This window comes from Cyprinus carpio, chromosome B1, assembly GCF_018340385.1.
Source record: "Cyprinus carpio isolate SPL01 chromosome B1, ASM1834038v1, whole genome shotgun sequence".
NCBI lineage: Eukaryota > Metazoa > Chordata > Actinopteri > Cypriniformes > Cyprinidae > Cyprinus > Cyprinus carpio.
In genome coordinates, this window is record NC_056597.1 from 12,690,166 (window position 1) to 12,711,765 (window position 21,600).

General features: G+C 38.2%; 1 protein-coding gene and 1 pseudogene across 1 annotated transcript; both read right to left on the bottom strand.

The window, feature by feature from the left end:
- Positions 1 to 378: 378 nt before the first annotated feature.
- Positions 379 to 2,800, bottom strand: LOC122135867 (annotated as a pseudogene).
- A 14,060-nt stretch (positions 2,801 to 16,860) lies between these two features.
- On the bottom strand, positions 16,861 to 20,888 carry LOC109096365 (beta-crystallin B1-like). Its single transcript, XM_042716622.1, has 6 exons — positions 20,784 to 20,888; positions 19,832 to 19,935; positions 19,471 to 19,589; positions 19,248 to 19,380; positions 18,670 to 18,812; positions 16,861 to 17,529 (listed from the first exon to the last, which is right to left on the bottom strand). The coding sequence occupies exons 2-6, from the start codon at positions 19,928 to 19,930 to the stop codon at positions 17,358 to 17,360; spliced, it is 666 nt and encodes a 221-aa protein (XP_042572556.1). The 5' UTR covers positions 19,931 to 19,935; positions 20,784 to 20,888; the 3' UTR covers positions 16,861 to 17,357.
- Between the last annotated feature and the right edge of the window lie 712 nt (positions 20,889 to 21,600).

The window sequence follows — 21,600 nt, forward strand, 5'->3', positions numbered from 1 at the left end:
AAATTTCTATCCTCTGTCTGCACTGACTGTGACAGAGATGGCTTAGAATACACTTGTCCTCAAAAAAAGAAGGACCGAGTATCTGCTTAACTTAACCAAGCCCTCTGAACAGCTTTCATTACTTTCCATCAAGGGGCCTGTACTGCCCAACGTTCCCTGCTTACCCACTGTATCCTAAATCAGTCTAGTGCCCTCTAGATACCAGGAACTAGAGGCTCGAACTGAACAGAACAGAGATACAGGTGAGGCTGATAGTAACAGGAATCAAGGCATTGAAGAGTTAAATTGAGCAAACAGGGTTTTCCCTCCTCAAGGAGAGGAGAAAAATGAGGGGGAAGAGGGTTCTTCTTGAGATAAACAGATTCAGGCCAAAAAGAAGATGGATGCAGACAGTCAAAACAGACATGGAGAGTAGCAAAGAGAACAGAAGATGAGGAGCGAGAAAGTAGAAGAAGATGGTGGCAGAGAGTCGAATTCGGGAGGGCACTCAAGGCTCAAAGCAGCGCAGGGAGGTGATGCCTGCATCTTCATTGCCATAGTTGGCCCAATAACTCTTCTGGGTCAAGCTTGGGAAGAAGAGCCTCTTCCTCCCCAGCTCATATTTTGTGGATGTAGATGTAATTGAGGGATACTGGGACTTGAAGGGGTACGCCTTGGTCTCGGAGGTCTTCTCAAAGATGCCCTTTGAAGTGCTGACAGGCTTGTGCTTGGAGAACCACCAGCGGGTCTTGGTGCTGAAGGTGGTGGTGGTGGTACCAGAAAGGGAGCTGGGGTCGGGAAGAGGGCACAGGGCGAAGTCCATCTCCCTCAGGAAGCGCAGGTCCTGTCCACGACGAGAAGCTGGGGAGGCGCACAGAACATCGGAGCTGGACACACGGATGCCTCTGAAGAACTCCCACAGGGGACGAGCCTCACAGCCACAGGCCCAGGGGTTGTTGTTCAGCCGCAGGAACTCAATGGAGGAGATGTCACGCATGGCCTGACCGGGCAGCTCTGCTAGGGAGTTGTTGAAGAGGAAGAGCATGGTCAGCCGGCCCAGATCACGGAAAGCACGGCGATTGACCTGACTGACCCTGTTGTCGTGCAGCAGCAGACGGTCGAGGTTGACAAGGCCACGGAACACGTTCTCGGACAGAGTGCGGATGCGGTTGCCGTGCAGGAAGAGCTGGCTGAGGTTGATCAGGTCAGCGAAGAGATCGTCCTGGATGAAGTGGAGCTGGTTCTCCTGCAGGTAGAGGAACTGCAGGCTGTAGAGCTTGTGGAAGATGTCATGGGGAAGGGCGGCCAGCCGGCAGCGGTGCATGTGGAGGCTCTGGAGTTTCTCCAGGCCGCGGAAAGCTCCACCCTCAAGGCGGTGCAGGTGAGGGTTGTCGCCCAGATCGAGCTCCTCCAGATCCCGCAGCTCGCTGAATGCACCGGCCTCAATCCAGGTGATGTTGTTGGAGAAGAGCCACAAGACCTGGTATGTGATGAATTGATGGACAGAAAGGAAAGGAAAAGGTAGAGGGAGGGAGAGGTAATGAGGTGAAGATATTGAGAAGGAATACAAAATTAGTAAATATCTCAAATGTACTCTCAAATGTATATTCGCAAATGTAAATATAAAATGTTCTATTCTGTCGCACAAATAGAGCCTATGTACATTTCCTTACCTGTGTGCCAAAAGCAAAAGACCCCACTCTCAGTTCAGTGATGCGGTTGTTCTGAGAAAAACGCGCTGGGATTCGTAGGGCATACCGTGGGGCACAATAGTGAAGTTCTGCGCCTGGCAGCTCACTGTCATGGGGGTCGGGTAACACACGCACCGGTGTGGGCAGTTCTGCGCAGGAACGGGTTTTACCACGACCAGCCAGACAACCAGCCAGAGCGAGAGCGCGCCTGATGGAAAGAGAAGAGCGCGTCACATCACAAAGTCTTTTCCATTTTGGAGAGCTCTCCAAAATTATCTGTAAGCCTCGTCTTATCCTTTGCATTAATTCATGATAATAAAAGGATCTGATTTTGAAAAATTCACGAATCTCCGAACGAATTACTACAAATGCAATAATATGTTTTACTCATTATGACAACATATTGGTTTCCATCCATTTACGTTGTGGCAATAATGTCTCTCATTGAGACCTTTTCGGAATTTCAAGTTAATCAAGTAAATCATTTTAAAGTGGTCGAAAAGGTGCGATTTAATTTTGTATTAATTGTATTGTTGTATCTTTAATTTTACTGACAGATTATAAGCACAATTTTTACAGCCTACCACTCCGAATATTATTCTCTTGATCTCTTTGAATATAAATGTAATTCTAAATGTAACTTTAAACTTTTAAATATATGCGTACATTTGCTAAGACTTGTTTGAATAAAGTCATAAATTCAAAGAACTAAAGCATTCATGCAAAACATTTTACGCATCAAGCACAAAATATATATTGTAACCATGCTGCGTAAAACCAAGCATTTTTCGGAAAGCCAGTTTGGTCATATTCTAAATCCTTAAATAATTTATCTTTTCATATTTATTAATAATAAATGCATTCATTTCCATTACTTAGAAATAAAATACTTAAGAAATTCAGCATTTCAAAAGCATATTCACAATAAAGATGAACAGAGAAGAAGCAGAAACTCACTCTTAAAGTTGTGCGCAATGGAGCTGCGTTGGCTCCGCGTAAAAGTTGATGTTTCCATTCCGAACCAAAGTCGAGAGCGAGTTAGCCTAAGGAGTTTAGCGACTGATTCCCTGCTATCTCCGCTGATGCTCTGGTTCCCGAGTCGGAGCGACTGAGAGAGTGCCGAATGATGGGTCCCGGGCCCAATTTATACCCGAGCGCAGCGCGCGCCTACGGCTGTGGGCATCACGGAATCTCCTACGTCACCAGTCGGGTCAAGCCCAAGCGAGGGTGGCAAACGGAAAAGGCGGTGCGGAGAGAGGAGGGGAGGGCTCTAGCGCACCAGTTTGGACAGAGGGAAGTCGGACGTCTTAGCTCAGAGTTACGATTGTGGAGACGTAGTTGGAAAGGGCGGGGGAGCGCAGGCACGGCGCCCGGTAATGACTGAGCTGAGAGCATGCGAGGAGGATCGCACGAGGCACATGAAAGAGGCACACAGCTCGTTTCTTGGCTTTGCTTATGCGTCTCTTCGGATTATCTTGTCCTCCGCATTATCAATGAGACGCCTGAATGAAACAAACGCATTGTTTGCAGGAGAGACTATGCTCTGGAGACACAAGTCATGACTTCAAATATAGAAATATAAAGCTATAACACTGAAATAATCGTTAAGGGATTTGATAATGGGTGACTAAAGAATGCAATTACTGTCACTTACTGCTGGAAGGAAAGTCAAACCAATACCAAATTTGGTCTCAGCATCACTTAATTGGGCAGCTTCCTGGAATCCGATAACTATAAGCCACTTTCCTTTGAGTATCTCATTTAGGTACTCCAAAGCTTTTTGCATTATAGGTATATGCTGCATTCACAACCCTAGTTCATACTGTACATAGAATCATTAAAACCAATAGTAATATATTTTGTGACAATTATATTGATTACTTTAAAACTGTATGTGAAAAGTTATGGTCATACAGCACCATTTCTGTAAGGGATAATGTAAAGTCAGCCATTTATTAATGCAAAATAAAGCCGGGCAGGTAGATCAGGACTCTGGCACAAAAATAAACAAATAAATGGACTTGAAATATTGATTTGACTTGAAATGATTTTATGATGTATGTGAAAAAAGTGCGTCCAGGAAAACAGAGCTCATTCAGTCATTGATCTTTGTCTTATTAGTTTTCTTGTAGAGACTACGAAGAGACCAAACAGAAGCACAGCTATGAAGGAAACATAGGATTTCAGTGCGAGTGGTCAGTTACACAGCGCTGCCCTGGTCAGTGGCACCACTGACCAATCAGAAAACTTGCATTCCAGAGATCCTCGTAATAAACAGACAGACAAACCGAAAAGACAACAGTAGAGACCCGAGGATTGTCCATGTTGATATTTAGCACCTCCTCCATTCGCTTCGCTCATGTTCTGGACACCTCTTTCTTCCCTCCCTCTCCACCTCCACAAAAACACAAGATGACTGGACGAACTGGCTTTTTCCCCGCTCCACCTACACCTACCAGCTGGACGTGTGAGTGTGTGGGTGAGGGTTTTCATGTCTCATGTATACAGTATTACCCTATCACCAACAGTCAGCCGAGTGAATGCCATGACTGACAGCTTCTGGGTCGTGGTACAGTTATGTATTAAAACGAATTACCGAGCAACAACAAAAAGACTATGACGGGGGAAGAGGAAGTACAAAGTGTGGTTGGAAAGGAGGGGTTTATGGAATTAAAAACAAGGCAAAGAAGCGACACATGACTCATAGATAGTGGAACGAGAGGGATATGGGACAGCACTTAGAGGGATGTTGCGTATAAGGCTTGATTAGTGTGCGGGCCAGCAGCCTAATGCATTAAAGCTGTATCCCTGTAGTGTTCCAAGAGTGGCTTTGTAGTGCCCTAAGGGAGTGCTCTACAGTGGCAGCCCACATATAATGACAGATTTGCTTTGCCCTGTTGCATAGAGATAGCAGAATAAAATCAGCTCTGATAACTCCAGAGTCCTGCGTCATGAACCTCATTAGTTTGCTGTGCGTCGGAGAAATAATAGAGGGCGGAGGGGAGGTTTTGAGGAGTCTGACCCCCAAATTTATGGGAAACTTCACCCAAAAGTGAAAATTATGACATCATTACTCACTCTGATGTTGTTTTAAAGCTGCATGACTGTGAAACACAAAAGAAGATATTTGAAAAATTAGTAAATGATGACTGGAATTTCATTTGTTCACATATTCTTGTAATTTGTAATTTACTTTAAAGGGTTTAAAGAAGTCAAATACAACTACTTTAAAGGAATCAAATAAAAAGGTTTTGGAAAAGTACATATACTGAACAACATTTATAAACTGAAAATAAAACAAAGTATAAAATAAAAAGTTGCACTGACATGAAATAGGAACACCTAATTATTTTTTTTAAATGTCATATATATATATATTTTACATGCTTCTCCCTGGTGACATCTCCAGTCAGTTTGCTTAAACTCCTCCACTTTCTAACTATCAGCTGCAAACTTGCATTCTGCTTTCCTCCATTGAACAACTGATGGATAAAAGCAAGCCCCGATCCTTCTTTTCTTTTTATAATAATCTGTTTCACCCAGATGTACGTCACAATATGAAAGAAAATATCTGTCACTATTTCTGTTTCATCACAGCTTTAATTTACCAGCACCTCAGTATTAAATTAATTTCTGTGTTAATGAAACAAACAAAAAAAAGACACATTCAGGAATAAAACATAATTGGGGAACAGTTTTATTCCCTTCCAAACACCGACTATCCATTCAGGTTATCTCTTACACCCAAATTGTATTTTGGCAGCTCATATTTCTCTAGACACAGTGAGCTGCCAAAATACAATTTGGATGTGAGAGACTAACATAAACGGATCATGCCCTGAAATGGTCTATAAAAAAATGTTTTTTTTAGGGTCATTTTTCATACACTTGAAATGGAAATATATATTTCACTTAGGAATCAGCATTATTTTAGTATCATTGATATAGTATTAGTTTTTTGTTAATATTTTAAATTTAAATTAAATTAAATTTATGCATTTAGCAGACGCTTTTATCCAAAGTGACTTACAGTGCATTCAAGTTATCAATTTTTACCTATCATTTTAAATAAATTATTTTTTTACTTTAATTTGAATCAACGTTTTAGTAATTTTGTTGCACATTTTTGTCATTTTTAGTATTTTTTATATAAAAAAAGTAATATCTCTATATAGTTCATATAATTTTTTTATTCATTTATTGCTTTTAGTTTATTTAGTTTGTTATTTTAGCACTCTAAGTTAAACTAAACAAAAATGAGAAATGTTGCCTTGGCATTTAACCGAAATACGTTTTTTTTTTTTTTTCAGGACGTGCATTTTTACGGTTTTAGTTTAATGTAATATTGAGTCTAGCTATCTTTGTTGTTTATATCATGTAAGTGAAGCTGCCGTGAGGGATGTTGTATATACGTACAGTGCTACATCACACATACTGAGGCTGTCACTGTTCTCTTCCTGTGTGCTGTAATTCCCTTAGCTCTGCTTGTCTGGATACAAGAATAGTTGCTGTACAACAAAGCCCAGAGCGCTGTAATCAGGTTTCAGGAGAATCTAATGATGCAGAACCACAATCAAATGTGTGGTACCTTCACAGCCCACCTTTACTCTCTGTCTCTCTTTCTCTTTGTCTCCGTTTCCCCTGCTTGCTCATTATTTCTCCCTTCTTAAGCTCTTTATGTCTTGCTGCTTCTGTCACCAGGGCCTTTTCATACTCCCTTGTGCACAGTTTATATGTTTATTATCAATGTTTTGAGTTAATTAGGACCTGCATGTATATATTCACATATTTGAATTTGTGTAAAATTCTGAGGTGGTAGTGTCAGGATCCTTTCATGTTAATGTAAACTGTCATTACACCTACACCTGTCAATGAATTCCATAATTATTTATGAATATTTATAGTCTATTGGTGTAAATAACTTCTAAAAATGCTATCCATTTGAGAATGTCTACAGCAGCAAGTATAACATATTATGTTTCTATTAGATATGTCTTATATGACTCTTCTGTAACTGTCTCTATTATATGTCTCTTTTATGGAGCATCTGCTCCAATAGCCCCTCTGAAAGTGTGCTTTGATTTCTCTCATTAGATGAAATCCATTCACTGGGCTTCTCGAAGCCAAGTGTCCACTAGAGATTTGGCAGAAAATTGATGTTGCAGTTGACTAGAAGCATTCATGTTGGCTCAAGTGGCTCATCTTGAAGACTGGAAAATATAATTATCATGTTGCCTCGACTGCGTAAGAAAGAAAAATCCCAGTTGGACCACAGGACTTAAATATTGTGAGATACTGGTTCAGTAAAGTCACAGAAAGACCCAAATCATATATTCGAGTGTTCCTTTAATTATGGACACTTTTGGCTCAGTCAAAATTAAATGTCCTCCAATAAATATTCTTTAAATCATTCTTTACCTCCCAATTTGTTTTGAACAAATTAAATTTCCATCATCAAATATTAAATGTTCAGGCTATGGTCAAAATTTTGTAACTAGTGTTTTAGACCTCAAATGCACAACTGGTTGTGTAAAGTTTGTTTACAAATGTTAATGTTGGCCTAAGAAAGCTTAGCCATAGATAGATAGATAGATAGATAGATAGATAGATAGATAGATAGATAGATAGATAGATAGACTCAAAATGAAAATATTCTGTTCACAAGTGATATTTCCCTTGATTTTCCTTTGCTCACACATTTCATATTTCTCATACAATATTTTCTTCAAGTCTCACATTTCATCATATTCTTGCTCTTCACGAGTACTGGAGGGTCCTTGGAAAACAAGTGTAAATACAACCTTTATTAGTAGCAAAAATCGAGGTCATATCAGACCAGAACTGAGGGACAGTCATAATTTGTGTAAAAAAAAAAAGAAGACATTTTCACACTATAAATGCTATGAGTTTATATTATAATGATTTTACATGCAATAATTATATTTTTTTAAGATCATACTGAAACAAGATTTTTTTTAATGTGATGAAAAATCAAAAAGTTAAAATTTGTTTGTTTTAATAAATTCAACCCCTGCATAGGACGTAAAAGTGCCTTTAGTTATAGAAACACCCATTTGCATCTGGAAAGTTCTTCAGTTTAATACATCACTGCCTGCTGTGACAACACAAGATTATAATTAGGGAGAGACTTCCAGTCACACTTCAGACAAAAAGACAACGACAAGCTGTCATACGTTTCCTGTCCGTCTTGACAGAAGCATTGTGTTTGGTTAATCATTGTCTTTCTTTCTCCTCTGCCTACTTACAGACCCACTTCCACTCTGTGTTTCTCATACAGCAGTCATGCACTCTGCACCGGCCACTATTTATTGATTTGATCTATTTCTGTAACAATCCACAAACTGAATCTACTGAAAAGTGTTTTGGCACTTGAAATCGACTGTCACCTTACTGCATAAATATCAAATCATATTTCGTTTATTTTAAGAAAAGATAGCTTAAGCACACTTTTCCAACAAAATGTTTCACAAAAAGAAGTTTGTTGGGGTAAGATCCCTCCACACTTAGTGGAACATGTCCATTGTAACTGTGATAAACTACACTTATTCTATTAGGACATTTACATGAATCTAAGCAGAACTGATTTCATACATCCACGAAAAATAATTATTAAGCAGACAGTCATACTAATACTTTAATAACTGGTAGTTGACTGTATCAAATAGCCCACTGAAGACAAGTTATGATGAACCCAAGTGCAGCTTTTATTCAAAGTAATCCTGACAAACGAAGAAAACTTGACTTGAACAGACTTGACTCACCAACAGCAGGTTAAAACATCAATACTTGACAGGAGACAATGGCAACATGAGGGCTATTTATATCAAACAATACAGGTCACATGACAAGAACCAACCAATGAGAGACAGGACACATGACTATTACAACCAATGACAACATGACCTATGAACCAAAGAACCAATAGAAGGATAACATGAGGGTAAAGGAATCAGATGACTAGACAGGAACCACAAAAATATCAAAGTAAAAAGACAAGAAAACAATGAACAAGGAACAAAACCCCAAAAGCCATGTTACATTGACTTGATGTTCCAATGTTACTTATAGTTAGAATGTCTAAACTGGACTATCAAAACAAAGCGTTACCATTGTGGATGCCACTTATTTTGATATTGAATAGCATACGTTTTCAAAGTATTTGTAGGTTTCCAAGTAGTTTCTGAGGCCACATCAACCTGTAAAGGTACAGAATTAAGTATACAGTAAGTAGACTGTAAACATAATAACTGAATGTGTCACAATACAAAAATACACACAGGTTTCTTTAAGTGTGTGATGAGATCAACCAGGCAAAAAAAAAAAAAAAAATCAGCCTAGTGGCGCGTTCAGATGCTTTGTATTCAAATGCCTGATGTGACTTTGATTTCATTTGAAAAGCTTTTTTTTCCCCCACATAGCGTACTGTGGATTGTGTCACTATTGTACGCCACGCTGAGAATAATACAATCACGAAAAGACATCCATGTGATTCAGTGTGAATAAAGGAGGCTAGAAAGTGTTCATCTGACTCTCTCAGATCTTTGTACAGGGCGAGACGGATTATTAATTATGCATCGCGAAGTGCAAAGTGTGTCTCTGGTACACTAAGAAGCTGAACGTCACTGATGTTTTTGTAAAGCATTTCTTGTAAAGCCTGCGTCACTGTGCTGTGGTTCTCATCCTTAGAATTTTGTCATAATATAGCAGAATTATTTATATACTCAAGCTGTTCTATCTGAAATGCAAAACTGCATATGGGTTGTCTTTGTGTTTTACTACAATTTAATGATATACTCAAATTTTACCTATGTTATCTACAGTATATTTGTAAGATTTGAAGAACCTCAGACACTCACAAACAGAGTATCTCTGACAATATCTCACTGAGAGAAGATGCAGGTAAACTCTTTTCTCACTTATCCATTACATCCCCTTCCTTCCCCTCACCCATCCTTTCCTTCAGTCAGCTTACTCCTAATGGCCAATAGCATAACATGATGTTCTACATAAATCAAGTGAAATTCACAGTCATATTTGCCATCATTTGAAATGTTTCCCTGTGACTGGTTCAGTGTCTCAATCTTACAAGAAGTAAACTAGATCCTAAGAGTTTAGAATTATGTTGCTAACTGTAGAGGGTGTGTCATTTCCCAGTGTCTTTCTTGCAAATTACCATCTATCCCCAAAAGGGGTCAACTCTCCATGTCTTGGACTTGATCAATGTAAATTCCAGTTGTTAGTTCCTGTCTCTATTTAGAGGATGTTTGTCTTTGTCTACTTAAAGTGATAGTACATCCAAAAATGAGAATTACCCAATGACATCCTACGTCATCCGCCGTAAAGGCACTTTCTCATGAATACGCGTACGACAGTTATTGGAAGTTAGAAATTAGTGTTTATAAAGTTTTAAATATGGATATTTTTGTAACAAAAATGCATCAGTTCGCAACAGGGGGCCTTTAATCATCCCCTGGAGCCGTGTGAGGCACTTTTTATTATGGATGGATGGACCCATTCACTGCCATTATAAAGCTTGGAAAAGCCAAAAAGTTTTTAAATGTAACCCCGATTGGATTTGTCTGAAAGAAGAAAGTCATATACACCTAGGATGGCTTGAGGGTGTCTAAATTATGGGGTAATTTTCATTTTTAGGTGAACAATATATTTACATCTATCAGCATCTATCTATATATTTATTTATCTATAGTCACCAAAAGTGTACTTGTCTACATCCCTATCTATAGACAACTATCTATATCTACATCTACACATCTACTGTATATCTCACTATGTATATCCATAGGCACCCATATATATCTATGTCTACATCTGTATCTACATCTGTATCTACACCTACATCCATGCATAGCAAACTCTTCACTTCTTGAGTTCTCTTTGCAGTTGTTGCATAACCGTGACCCACATCTTTCAGTCCATTTCTCTGTTATTTTCTCGCTCGTCTGTTTCCTCTGTCATTAATGATACACAGTTGCATCTGAGTGTCGGCCTTCATTTCTGTCTTAATAAATCCCTCAAAGCACAGTCTTGCTCTCTGCGATTCCCTCTTTCTTTTTTTCTCTCAGGCACATCCCTTGTCTCTGGCTCTCTCTCACTTGTGCCTTTTGAGATTACATTTCTTCCTAACTCTTCCTGCCTCGTTCCTTTTCTCTTATTCTGTGTTTTTTTTACTTATGTTTTTTGTTTTTTTGTCTTTTGGTGACATCCCCACTTTCCTCCTCTACCGTGCTGTTTTCCTCTCTCTCACTCCTTTTTTTCCTCACCTTCTTTTCTGTGCTGACTCTTTGTCAGACTCAAAGAGAGGGATGCAAGTGTTAGTTTGCTCACTGCCTTCTGTGTGTGTGATCGGAGTGTGGGCAAGTGTTCTGAGGGCAAAATGTGTAATGTTTGTGTGTTTGTGTACAGAGACAGCCACAGTATAACTGACCCTGCATGTGCATTGTGGAAATGTGCTAGTGTGATACTCAGCTTGAACCATACTCATGTGTCTCTCTGTGAATGTGACAATGTGATCATAGCACTGTCAAATAGAAGTGTCATTTCCTGGTTTTTATACAACAGTTTGTTCCAGTGCTCTGATTTGTTTGGCCAACCCATTTTCTAAGAGTCAAATCAGAGACCTATAATGAGGAGGAGGTTTTTTAAAAGCCAGAATTTCTGTGTTTTTTATTTTTTTGTTTCAAGATCGCAGTGGGTCTCGGAAAACCCTTGCAACAACATGCAAGCTTGATGCGTTTGCTTACTTTGGAACTATTTACATCGGTGGGGGAATTTTTTTTCTAATTATTCCACCAAATTTGATCTGAAATGATAGGTACTTGATATTAACTTGCGGTTTATTTGACTGTTGTATAAGGCTGTGTCTGAAAGTTGAAAAATGCTGTGTTCAGAGGCAGCACACAGAGGTAGGAAGGTAGCAAGGCACATCCAAATCCAATGATCATTTCACATCCTGTGCCCTACTTTCTTCTAATTCATTTTTGAAGGCAGCGTAGATGGGATTCTTCGCTGTCTATGATATCCACTATCCTGTGCAATTCAATGACACTTAAGCATAACTAAAACAATGGCATTTGAAAGTTGCAGCTGCCATTCAGTTTGTGTGTTTTAGTTTTTGCCAGTTTTTTTTAGTTTAAACGTATTTTCTTGTGAGAAATTAGTATAGTGGTTTTTCAGTATTTGCTTGATGATGACCAAAGTTCTCTCTGTTTAGTTATAGATCATTATACGGTGGTGGTGTCTCAGAAGCCTGTCCGAAATCAATTTCAGGAGGTACTTTCAAGTTCAAACACTGCCTGAGAAGTCACTGGCTAAAGGCTGTTTGACTGTCAGCCAATGCCAGACTGTTGTTGAGTGTCTGTCGGCTCTGCTTTTGTGGTGAATTGGTTTTGGGCAGTTTGTGAGACAGATTACTCTGACTGACTGTTAAGCTTAGCAGATAAGTGCATGAGAAGAAAAGCGAAAGTAAAAAAAAGTGAGCAAACAACAAAGTCATGAGGGCATATACAGTACAGATGGTTCTTCTAATTTTACATCTTCATCTTACCTGAGCCTTTCAATATGCAATATGCAATATGCAATATTCATAATGACATGCCTGCCTTGAATGAACAAGGACCAACAAGACCATACACAAACAACTGACGTGCTATTTGTCTGTTGCCTGTAGTCTTTGCAGCATTTGATGTTGATTGATGATTGAAACCTTTGATGTTGTTTTGGTGTGTCATGGTCTTTAGTCATTGTCTTCACAGCAGCAATGCAAAAAGTCAGCTGCCTAAGCTTCAGGGGCCGTTTACACGACAACGTTTTCAACCAAAAACAGGAAACTTTTTATGCGTTTTGCCTGTTCGTTAACACGACAACAAGTTTTTGAAAACAGCAACGTTGTCGTTTCCATGTAAACATCCAATATGGGAATCTATGAAAACGGTGACGTCATGCATGAACGTTGTACGTGGTTGTTATATAGAAATGCGCAGCAAATGTCGTTTTTAAAGGCAAGCGAGAACAAACATACACAACAATGGCGGAGTACATGGTACTGTTGTTGCTGCTCATGACTTTACTAACGCTTCTTCAGCAAAGTATGTATTTACTTCACCAATATTACAACCAACAGCGGAGAAGCATCATATACAACATATAATCGTCACTTCCCTACAGGTACAGTTTACTAACAAGGTACAGCACCAACCACCTGCCTGGCATACGTAATAAAGCATTTTTGGCCTTTTTCATGGATATGTGTAAAGGCGAATTGTTCAGTGGATATTCTCCAAAATGGCGCTATGGTGATGCGGAGCGACACAGAGACAAATTGTTGAATAAAATCGCTATTTTTGTTTGCTTTGCGTACAAAAAGTATTCTCGTCACTTCATAAATTTCAGATTGAACCACTGATGGCAGACTGACTATTCTGACAATGTCTTTCATACTTTTCTGGACCTTGACAGTGTAATTTACTTGACAGTCTATGGGACAGTCACAAGCCTCCCGGTTTTCATCCAAAATATCTTAAATTGTGTTTTGAAGACGAACTAAGCTTTTATGGGTTTAGAACGACACGGGGGTAAGTGAATAATGACAAAATTTTCATTTTAGGGTGGAGTATCCCTTGTAGTACTAAAATAAACTAAAACTAATAAATAAAAGTAATATATTGAAATATAAAACATATATAGAAAAAATAAACATTAAAATAACAAGATTACTAAAATTTTAACCAAAATCAAAGTGAAAACAAGAAGATTTAATATATATATATATATATATATATTCTAAACAAAAAGTACAATAGTTTGTTAATATTAGTAAAATAACACTTAAGTAAAATGACAACCTTGCTCGTATTCAGCAAGTTTACACGTTCACATCTTCCAGTTATCCTTTTGCCACGTTTTCTGATGTTTTCATTTCCAACAGATTAAAGCTTCATATAATTTTTTTTCCAAATAAAGGTTATGAGTACTATATATATTCCTCTTTCCACTTTTACACCTATCTAACACTAACTCATATTCTCCCACTAAAAATACCCTGTCTTCACATATGGCTCTTCCCCCAGATTCCTCAGACTTGCCCCAGCATCCCAACGCAGTTTCTGGCCTCTCAGCCTCATGCACTCACTCACACACACACTCTCACCCCTTTCTGCTCTTTATTTTTAACCCAGTCAATCAGACACCGCTCACCGATGACGCAGATCCACATGCAGCACTGACACCATCAGCCAGAATGAGAGAAAGAGAGAGGGAGGCTGTGCAAAACAGGGACAAGCTGTGGCAAAGAGAGGAGACAGAGGGAGAACAAAGAGCCAGATAACAATCGAAGATGAAAATCCTTGAAATTTACAACTGAATGACAAGTGCATTGTTAAAATATTTTGTCAGGTAACATCTAAATTAATTGGTTTTATTCTAATTATGATCTAGTATCACTGAATCAACCACCAAAAAAGTCCCTGTTAAGAGTCAGATCAGGTAGAAACAGCTCCTCAAGGTAACACCTGTACACTTTCACCTTTTTTGTACAGTGTAGAGTGTGTAAAATAAATATGCTTCTTTGTAGGTGTCTTCACCCTTTGCCTATCCTCCACTATTTCTCTGTCACTTTCTCTCTAACTCTCTCTATCTTACTGATAGGTTCACACCCACTCGTTTGTTAAACACTGAGACAAATAGCTTACATCACTCTCGGCGGAAAGACTTTTTAGGAAGTTCCAGAAAAAGATGCGCTTCTCCCCCGGCTAACTCACAACACAGCAGTGACGCAAGAAAGAGACCTGCCACACACACACACACACACACACACACACACATACAGCTCTTGCAAGCTCTGTGTGTGCTTGTGCTTCAGAAGCAGAGAGATGAAACAGCAAAGGACACCTCTATAGATTTCTGTGTGTGTGTGTGTGTGTGTGTGTGTGTGTGTGTGTGTGTGTTTAAATGGAGTACAGAAAATCCATTAGTGAAAGAGGATATTGCACTGTTAAAGGGATTTCTAAGGCAACCTAATGTGCTTATCTAATTTAACTGATCACTAATATGATTCTAAATAACTAAACGATATTAGGTTACTTTAATTAAGTATTTTTAAAAGTCAGATTTGGTAGGAATAGATCTTTAAGGTGACAACTGCACATTTGCACTGTGTGTGTGTGTAGATGTGAAGCCATGCTGTTGTTGACGTAATCATGACGTATTTCTCGAATGTTGTGAATGGGAAGCAACTACAATTATTTGAAAGTGCAGAAAATGTGTGAAAGGAGCAAAAGGATAAGAAAACTATGTGGACTGACAAAACACAATTGTTAGTACCTTCTTGTGGTTGTTGTGTGGAACTACAAGAGTGAGATTCAATTATCTCAGAATCCCACTGAGTCTGTCTTCCCTCTAAATCATTCCAGCCTGTGTCCCGAATCATGCTCTGTCTTCTCTTAATTACCTCTCCGGGTGTGAGAATGAGAAAAGTGTGAGAGACGGGATGATCACACACTTAGGATGTGGAGTTACTAGATTTCCCAAGGTGCTTGGAGTGCGTGTGTGTGTGTGTGTGTGTGTGTGTGTGTGTGTGTGTGTGTGTGTGTGTGTGTGTGTGTGTGTGTGTGTGTTTACGTGAGCGAGGCCTCGGGGCGACTGACGTCAGTGGAGAGGCTGGAGCTGGGATGAATCTTAATTGTGTCTGTGTATGTGTTTTGGCCTTATGTGGGAAGCATGACATCAATTTCAAATAAAGTATTCATTTAGGAAGGTTTAGAAATGTGCCATGTTAGGATAATATATATTCATGCATGTGTATGAAGAAATTGGTCAGGTGTTATATGAACCCACAATCATTCTGTTCATGATGATAGAAGCCTATATCTGTGTTATTTTGGATTTTTTTTTAAATGCAATGAAATACAATAGAATTGACAGACAAAACAAATCCTGCTTTATATTCAGTGCACAGGCAAGCACATGCTCCAAAACTGTTAATTAACAGCTTGTGTGATTATTATACAATCTTAGTTTAGTATATTTGACAGCTTACTCGTAATCTTCATTTTAAATGAGTAATCCTAGACTAAACAGTTTAAATGGGTCATATCATATATATATATATATATATATTTTTTTTAGTGCATTCATGCTAATGTATGCTGTGATTTAGTCTTTTAGTAATTTGTTTCTTTCTTCACCAAAACAGGCAAAATTATTTTTTATGACCATATTCTCTCTGACTCTTTGACATAAAAAGGCTATTTTATTTTTATTTCATATTTTTTATTAAATATTTTAGAATTATATATTTTTTCTTTGATGGCTATACCTTTAATACTTACAGTATATGCAACATTTCCCTAAAAATATAAATTATTCAATTTTAAATTATTTAGGTGCCTTTCAAATCATTGGGTATGATTCTGTCTTGCACATGACAACGTAGCTAAAGATACACAGTGTGCATTATGTGCGCTTTTTTGTTAATTATTAGTGATTTAAACACGTTACCACATTTTGTTTGTTTAGTATTGTTTATTTGTATGAAATTTGTACAAAAATGTGTGGCTAAGGGTTAATTCATTTATTTAATTATTTATTTTTTGTTTTTGTACAAAAATGTGTGGCTAAGGGTTAATTCATTTATTTAATTATTTATTTTTTGTTGGTTTGAGTAGGAATTTGTATTATTAAGTGTTTTCATTTAAATTTTAGTTCAATTTCATTAATTCTATTGTGTTTTTTAATTATTATTTTAAAAATACATCTATATTTTTATTTATTTTATTTCAGTTTTGGTTTTTAGTTATTTTAGTATATCAAGTACTAAATGAAAATGAGAAATGTACTTAAAATGATCAAAGTTTTAAAGTTTTATTTTTAACTATAATTATCCTGTAGCTTGTTATTATCAGTTCCAACTTTTGCCGCTTAGTTTCAATAAAGTTTCAGATTTCGTAGTATGAAAGTTTTCATTCCAAAAGATCAAGGACTTTTTATTTTACCCCTTTAAAGATGCTTTAATGCTTAACAGATGTTAGCATTTGGTCCATATCTCTCTCTTGAAGGTGAATTTTTGGGAATGTGATGATATGAGAGGCCTGACACATTAATGGTAAAAATAGAATGCCATTGACACAGATAATCAGCAGTGATAACAAGGAACAACGGTCACAGGTGTTGCTTTTATTACCATTCCGAAAGGATGTGGAGGTTTTACACGGCCTTTAGGCCAAAACACCCTGCCCTCTGCCACCCATTGTCCCGCCCCCCAACCCACACTTGTCAATCATCATCCCTGACCCCCACGAGTCAGGCATCAGTTAAGGCTCTTTTTGATGGACTGAGTTCCTCAGGGGAAAAGTAAATGGAGGATGAGGAAGGGGAGGAAGAGGGAAGAAAGAATAAGATGGAGAAGAGGGCGAGAGGGGTGGGGAAGAAAAAGCCATTCTTTCATCTGTTATCATCAGCCACATTTTCTATTGTGACGTTTTGTCTGACTGACCTCCATCCCTCTGGCGTTCTTTCCCTTCCCAGGATGACTCATTCGGTTGGTAGGCTCCTCCTCTCCTTCTTGCCCCTCCCCCCTCCCCCTCCTTCATCATCTCCTCCTCCTCTCTTTCTCTCTCCCCTGTTCCCTCTCTTTCTCGTCCTCCCTAGCCCTCACTTGGTGGCCGTAGTGTAGCAGCCGTCTGGGTGCCACTGCATGTCACGGATGCGCCTGACGGACTGAAACTGGGGATGACGAGCGCCGTACTCATTAAAGTGACGGTAGTCTCCCTTCTCCAGCAGGTACTGGCTGCCACGGTAACCAGGATACTGGTAGCCCACCCAACTAAGACAAGAAATGAGAGAAAAGACAAACTTTTTCAATTCTGTATTGTCAAAAGTACCACACTGGAAACTATTTTATTGAAATATTAATAGCATTAATACTGTTAGTTTATCTGGGTTGAGTTACTATAACTGAAATTAAAACAGAAGTGTGTAATGCAAGACAAAAGTGACTGTTTTCAAACAGGTTTCCAGAAAGTCTGCCGTTAGTCAGATGAGCACAATATTATGGTAGCTTCAAACAGGTTTCCAGAAAGTCTGTTGTTGGTAATTAATTTATATTATTTATTTATTTATATTTTTTTATATTATTTTATTTTTTTTATGTTCTTATGCATGAATGTAATTTATGTTTAGGGGACCTTCATGCTTTTTTCAGAAAATTTATGCAACAATGTCAGTTATGTTTAGGGGACACCACCTCTTAGAATAGTTAGTACGTTTTTGTGTTTTTGGGTTGGTCTTGCCAAAAAAGTACAATGTTTTGATAGTGCCAGATTTTATACCACATTGGAAAATAATTTATTCATATTTTGTTGATTGAAATATTAGGAGCTATTATATTAGGAATATTAGGAAATATTATATTTTAATTTAGAAATATTTAGTAATATATGTAAATTATTGGGTGTTTTAGGAAATGTTTCCAAGTCTGCCATTTAGTCGGACAAACAATCTCATGGTTAATCATAACTATTTTACGTTTTGGAGATTACTAATGAACAAATTCATTTAAACTCATTTTGTCACTTTCGTACAATTTGTTTTTCCCTCAGTAATGTTTATGTTTTAAGATTGGACCTTACCTTTTTTTAATGTATGTATTATTTGAATTCATGTATGAGTTATGAATTCATATTAAATTGGCACCTGGTAAAACAGTTACACCCCCCAAGAGAACACCCAAAAAAAAACAATGTCTTGATGGTGCCACATTTTATACGCTTTTCGGTAGCAAGAAGAAGTTGTTTTAACATGAAAAACTACACATTTCTGTTTTAAACTCAGTGGATTTGGGAAGTGAGGGTATGACTTATAGATCACAGACTTCAAATTTCTCTCCTATCAGATCTATATTTTATGTTGAGCTCTCACTTCAGATACTCAGAAACTCTACTCAGATTTCTTTGAGACCACTTACGTGCCACAGCTGACCATGATGCTGCCGACGCGGTCAGTAAAGCCGAAGGTGTACACACTGGGAACATCATCATCAATAATCTCCATCTTACGGCCCTTGAATTCACCAACTTCATACAGACAGATCTTATGCTTTTCTGGGTCCTGTGAGGAGCACAAACAAGAGGAGATCAAGGTATAATATTTATTAATAAATGCATAAGATTTAAAAAAAAAAAAAAAATTTCTTTGGCCTTTTAGCCACTTTTATTAGTGAGTGAGATTGAACAGGAAATGATGGGAGGGAAGAGATCAGGAAATTTTGGGAGCTTGATTCAAACTTATATTCCCTTCAGAAACACCATGGCTCATTGTGTCAGGAAATATATCTATGAATATGAATAAAAAAATGTTTTTCTTTTTTTTCCCTTTTCGGTTTATCTGTAGCTGGGAACAGGAATCAAACTCACTTTTCTGAATGAACACCATGGCTTAGTGAACCATTATCGGACTTAATGTTGGAATGATTTTGCTAAAAATGGAACGAAAACATTCTAAACAAAACCAGAGATGTGTATAATGAATAAAAGGGATGGATACCATTCTGATTGGTCTGAAGGACAGCAGGTAGTCGTTCCTGTGGCAGTTGCTCCAACAGTCCCAGCGGGGGTACTCGCCCTTCTCCAGGATGTACATCTCTCCGCAGAAGTTCATCTGCTCCCAACCCACCCAACTAAATAAAAGAAAGAAGCACAGAGAAAATGGAAGAAGTGTTGAAATGCACAACTGGTAAGTCACTCAAATGGATCACAGGAACACTCACGGGCCGCACTCCACGCGGAGGGAACGCACTCTATCCATGCCCATTTCACACACGTTCATGCACTCGTTGGAGATCTCAATCATGCGGCCCTGAAAGTTCTCCTGATCATACACATACATCTGAGAGAGAGAGAAAATGAGAAGAAAATCAAATCAGTTTTGCTTGTAATGCAACTCTCAGTTAAAGTTATCAGTTTTTAGTCTAGCTTGGCATAAAAATAAAGCATACATACAACTCCCACATCTATTTCTATGGAAACTGAATTGACGCTCAGTTTCACACAGCTGTTTGCTATCATGCACCTTTCAACAGTCATCATGTGCAACTTTTATGCATCTGTAAATATGGTACCGGTACATACCCTGTAGTTTCCCACACCCATCTCGGTTTTCTTCTGAGTTTGAGCAGCCTTCCCATCAGGCTGGGAGGCAGGCTTGGACTTCTCTCCACCAGTGGACATGATGGCTACCACAAGAGAGCAGAGGAACGTGAATAATTAGCAGCCTTCTTGCTGGAAATATCTATTGTTGGACATGAAGTGATGTGAAGAGCTAAATATTGCTCAAAGCAAATAATGAATCCCATTCCAACAAATCATCGAGTACATTTATAGCCCTTGAATGAATTCTTCACCCACTTACTTTGAAACACTTACACAATAGTGTTACAGACGTACAATGCTCATACGTAACAATTTGCCCGGGATGACTAATTTACAAATATATCACAAAATGGTATAATAGCTAAATATATAAAGTGGAACATGGAATGAGACCCTTAAGATACCTGATGGAAATCTGAGGAAATATTGGCTGATACAATTCTTGCTACTTCTTCAAAATATTTGCGTAAGATATTAAATTAACCTAGCCCCAGATTCTCACAAGGCTTCAAGCGGCCTCTTTTAATTAAAATATCACCCACCCCAACAAGTAATTAGCAGTAATTTAAATCGGAGACTGTGTTTAATGAATAAATAAAAACCTGCGTCACTTGGTACTGCATTTTTATATATTATTTAACACACCACCTATAATTCATCTCTCTCTCTTCATATCCACAGCTTTTCTGTATTAATTTTTCTCTGTTATGACAAAAAGGTTACAGTTCACCCTGATGATGAATAAAGTGCTATGCTCACAAAAGGATTACATTTTAATTGCCTTCTACCGGTGACTAATGTGTCAAAGCTGTTCGAGATATTCTTACACAAGCCCATGCTGGGGTTTCCTTGCTGTAGACTATGCAACCAGACTAAACGTGGGATCAACTCTCTCCCAGTTTGTTTTTGCTCACAGAGCCCAGTCTCTTACCTGTGTGTTATTCAGTAGCCGCTCTCTGCCTAAAAAAGCATGTGTATTGAAAGCAAACATGTGTCCCTTTTATAGGCTGGCGCCCAGCATGGGGGGATTAGGCCCACAGAAACAAACTCGCTGAGCTCACCAACCCACACACAGAAATCACCCCATCATCAAACAGAGAGAGAGAGAAAAAGAGAAAGAGAGAAGTATACTTATTTCTCAAACCCAAGAAGTCTTTTTCAAAAGCTTACCTTTTGTCAGTGTGGGTCTGGTTCTGAAGCTTTACAAGGTGAAGAAAGATACAATCTATTGAGTGCCATTACAGCAATACTTCCAGCTTATTTCACTGTAAAATGAAGTACATGAAACCTGATAAAAGTAAACCAAAGGAAAAATACCAGCAACAAAGATACCAAAGTGAAGGCTTAGATTGGAATATTTTCCACTTTTACATTGGATTTTACATATTTTACATAAAAGCCTTATTAATTTAGTGGTAGTAGAAGTTCATCGTTTTAAAACTACATTATTAGCCTGCTTCAACAGCACACTAAAATTGACAAAACAAAATTTCATTTATCAGTGTAATGGGACACCATCGGGCCAAAGCCAAACCATCAGGCGCCAAATTGAAGACTTGGCAAAATTCCAAATGTACACTGAATTTATGATATTTTTCATAAAATGCATGCTAATTTGGTGCCAAAAAAGTTTTTGTCTCATTTCCAAAGTACATTAACCTGCGTAAGCGGCCCATATGTTGTGTTAAAACTCTGGCAACCATGCTGCCAACTATGAAAGTTAGTTTTTTAGGATAATATGCCAACAA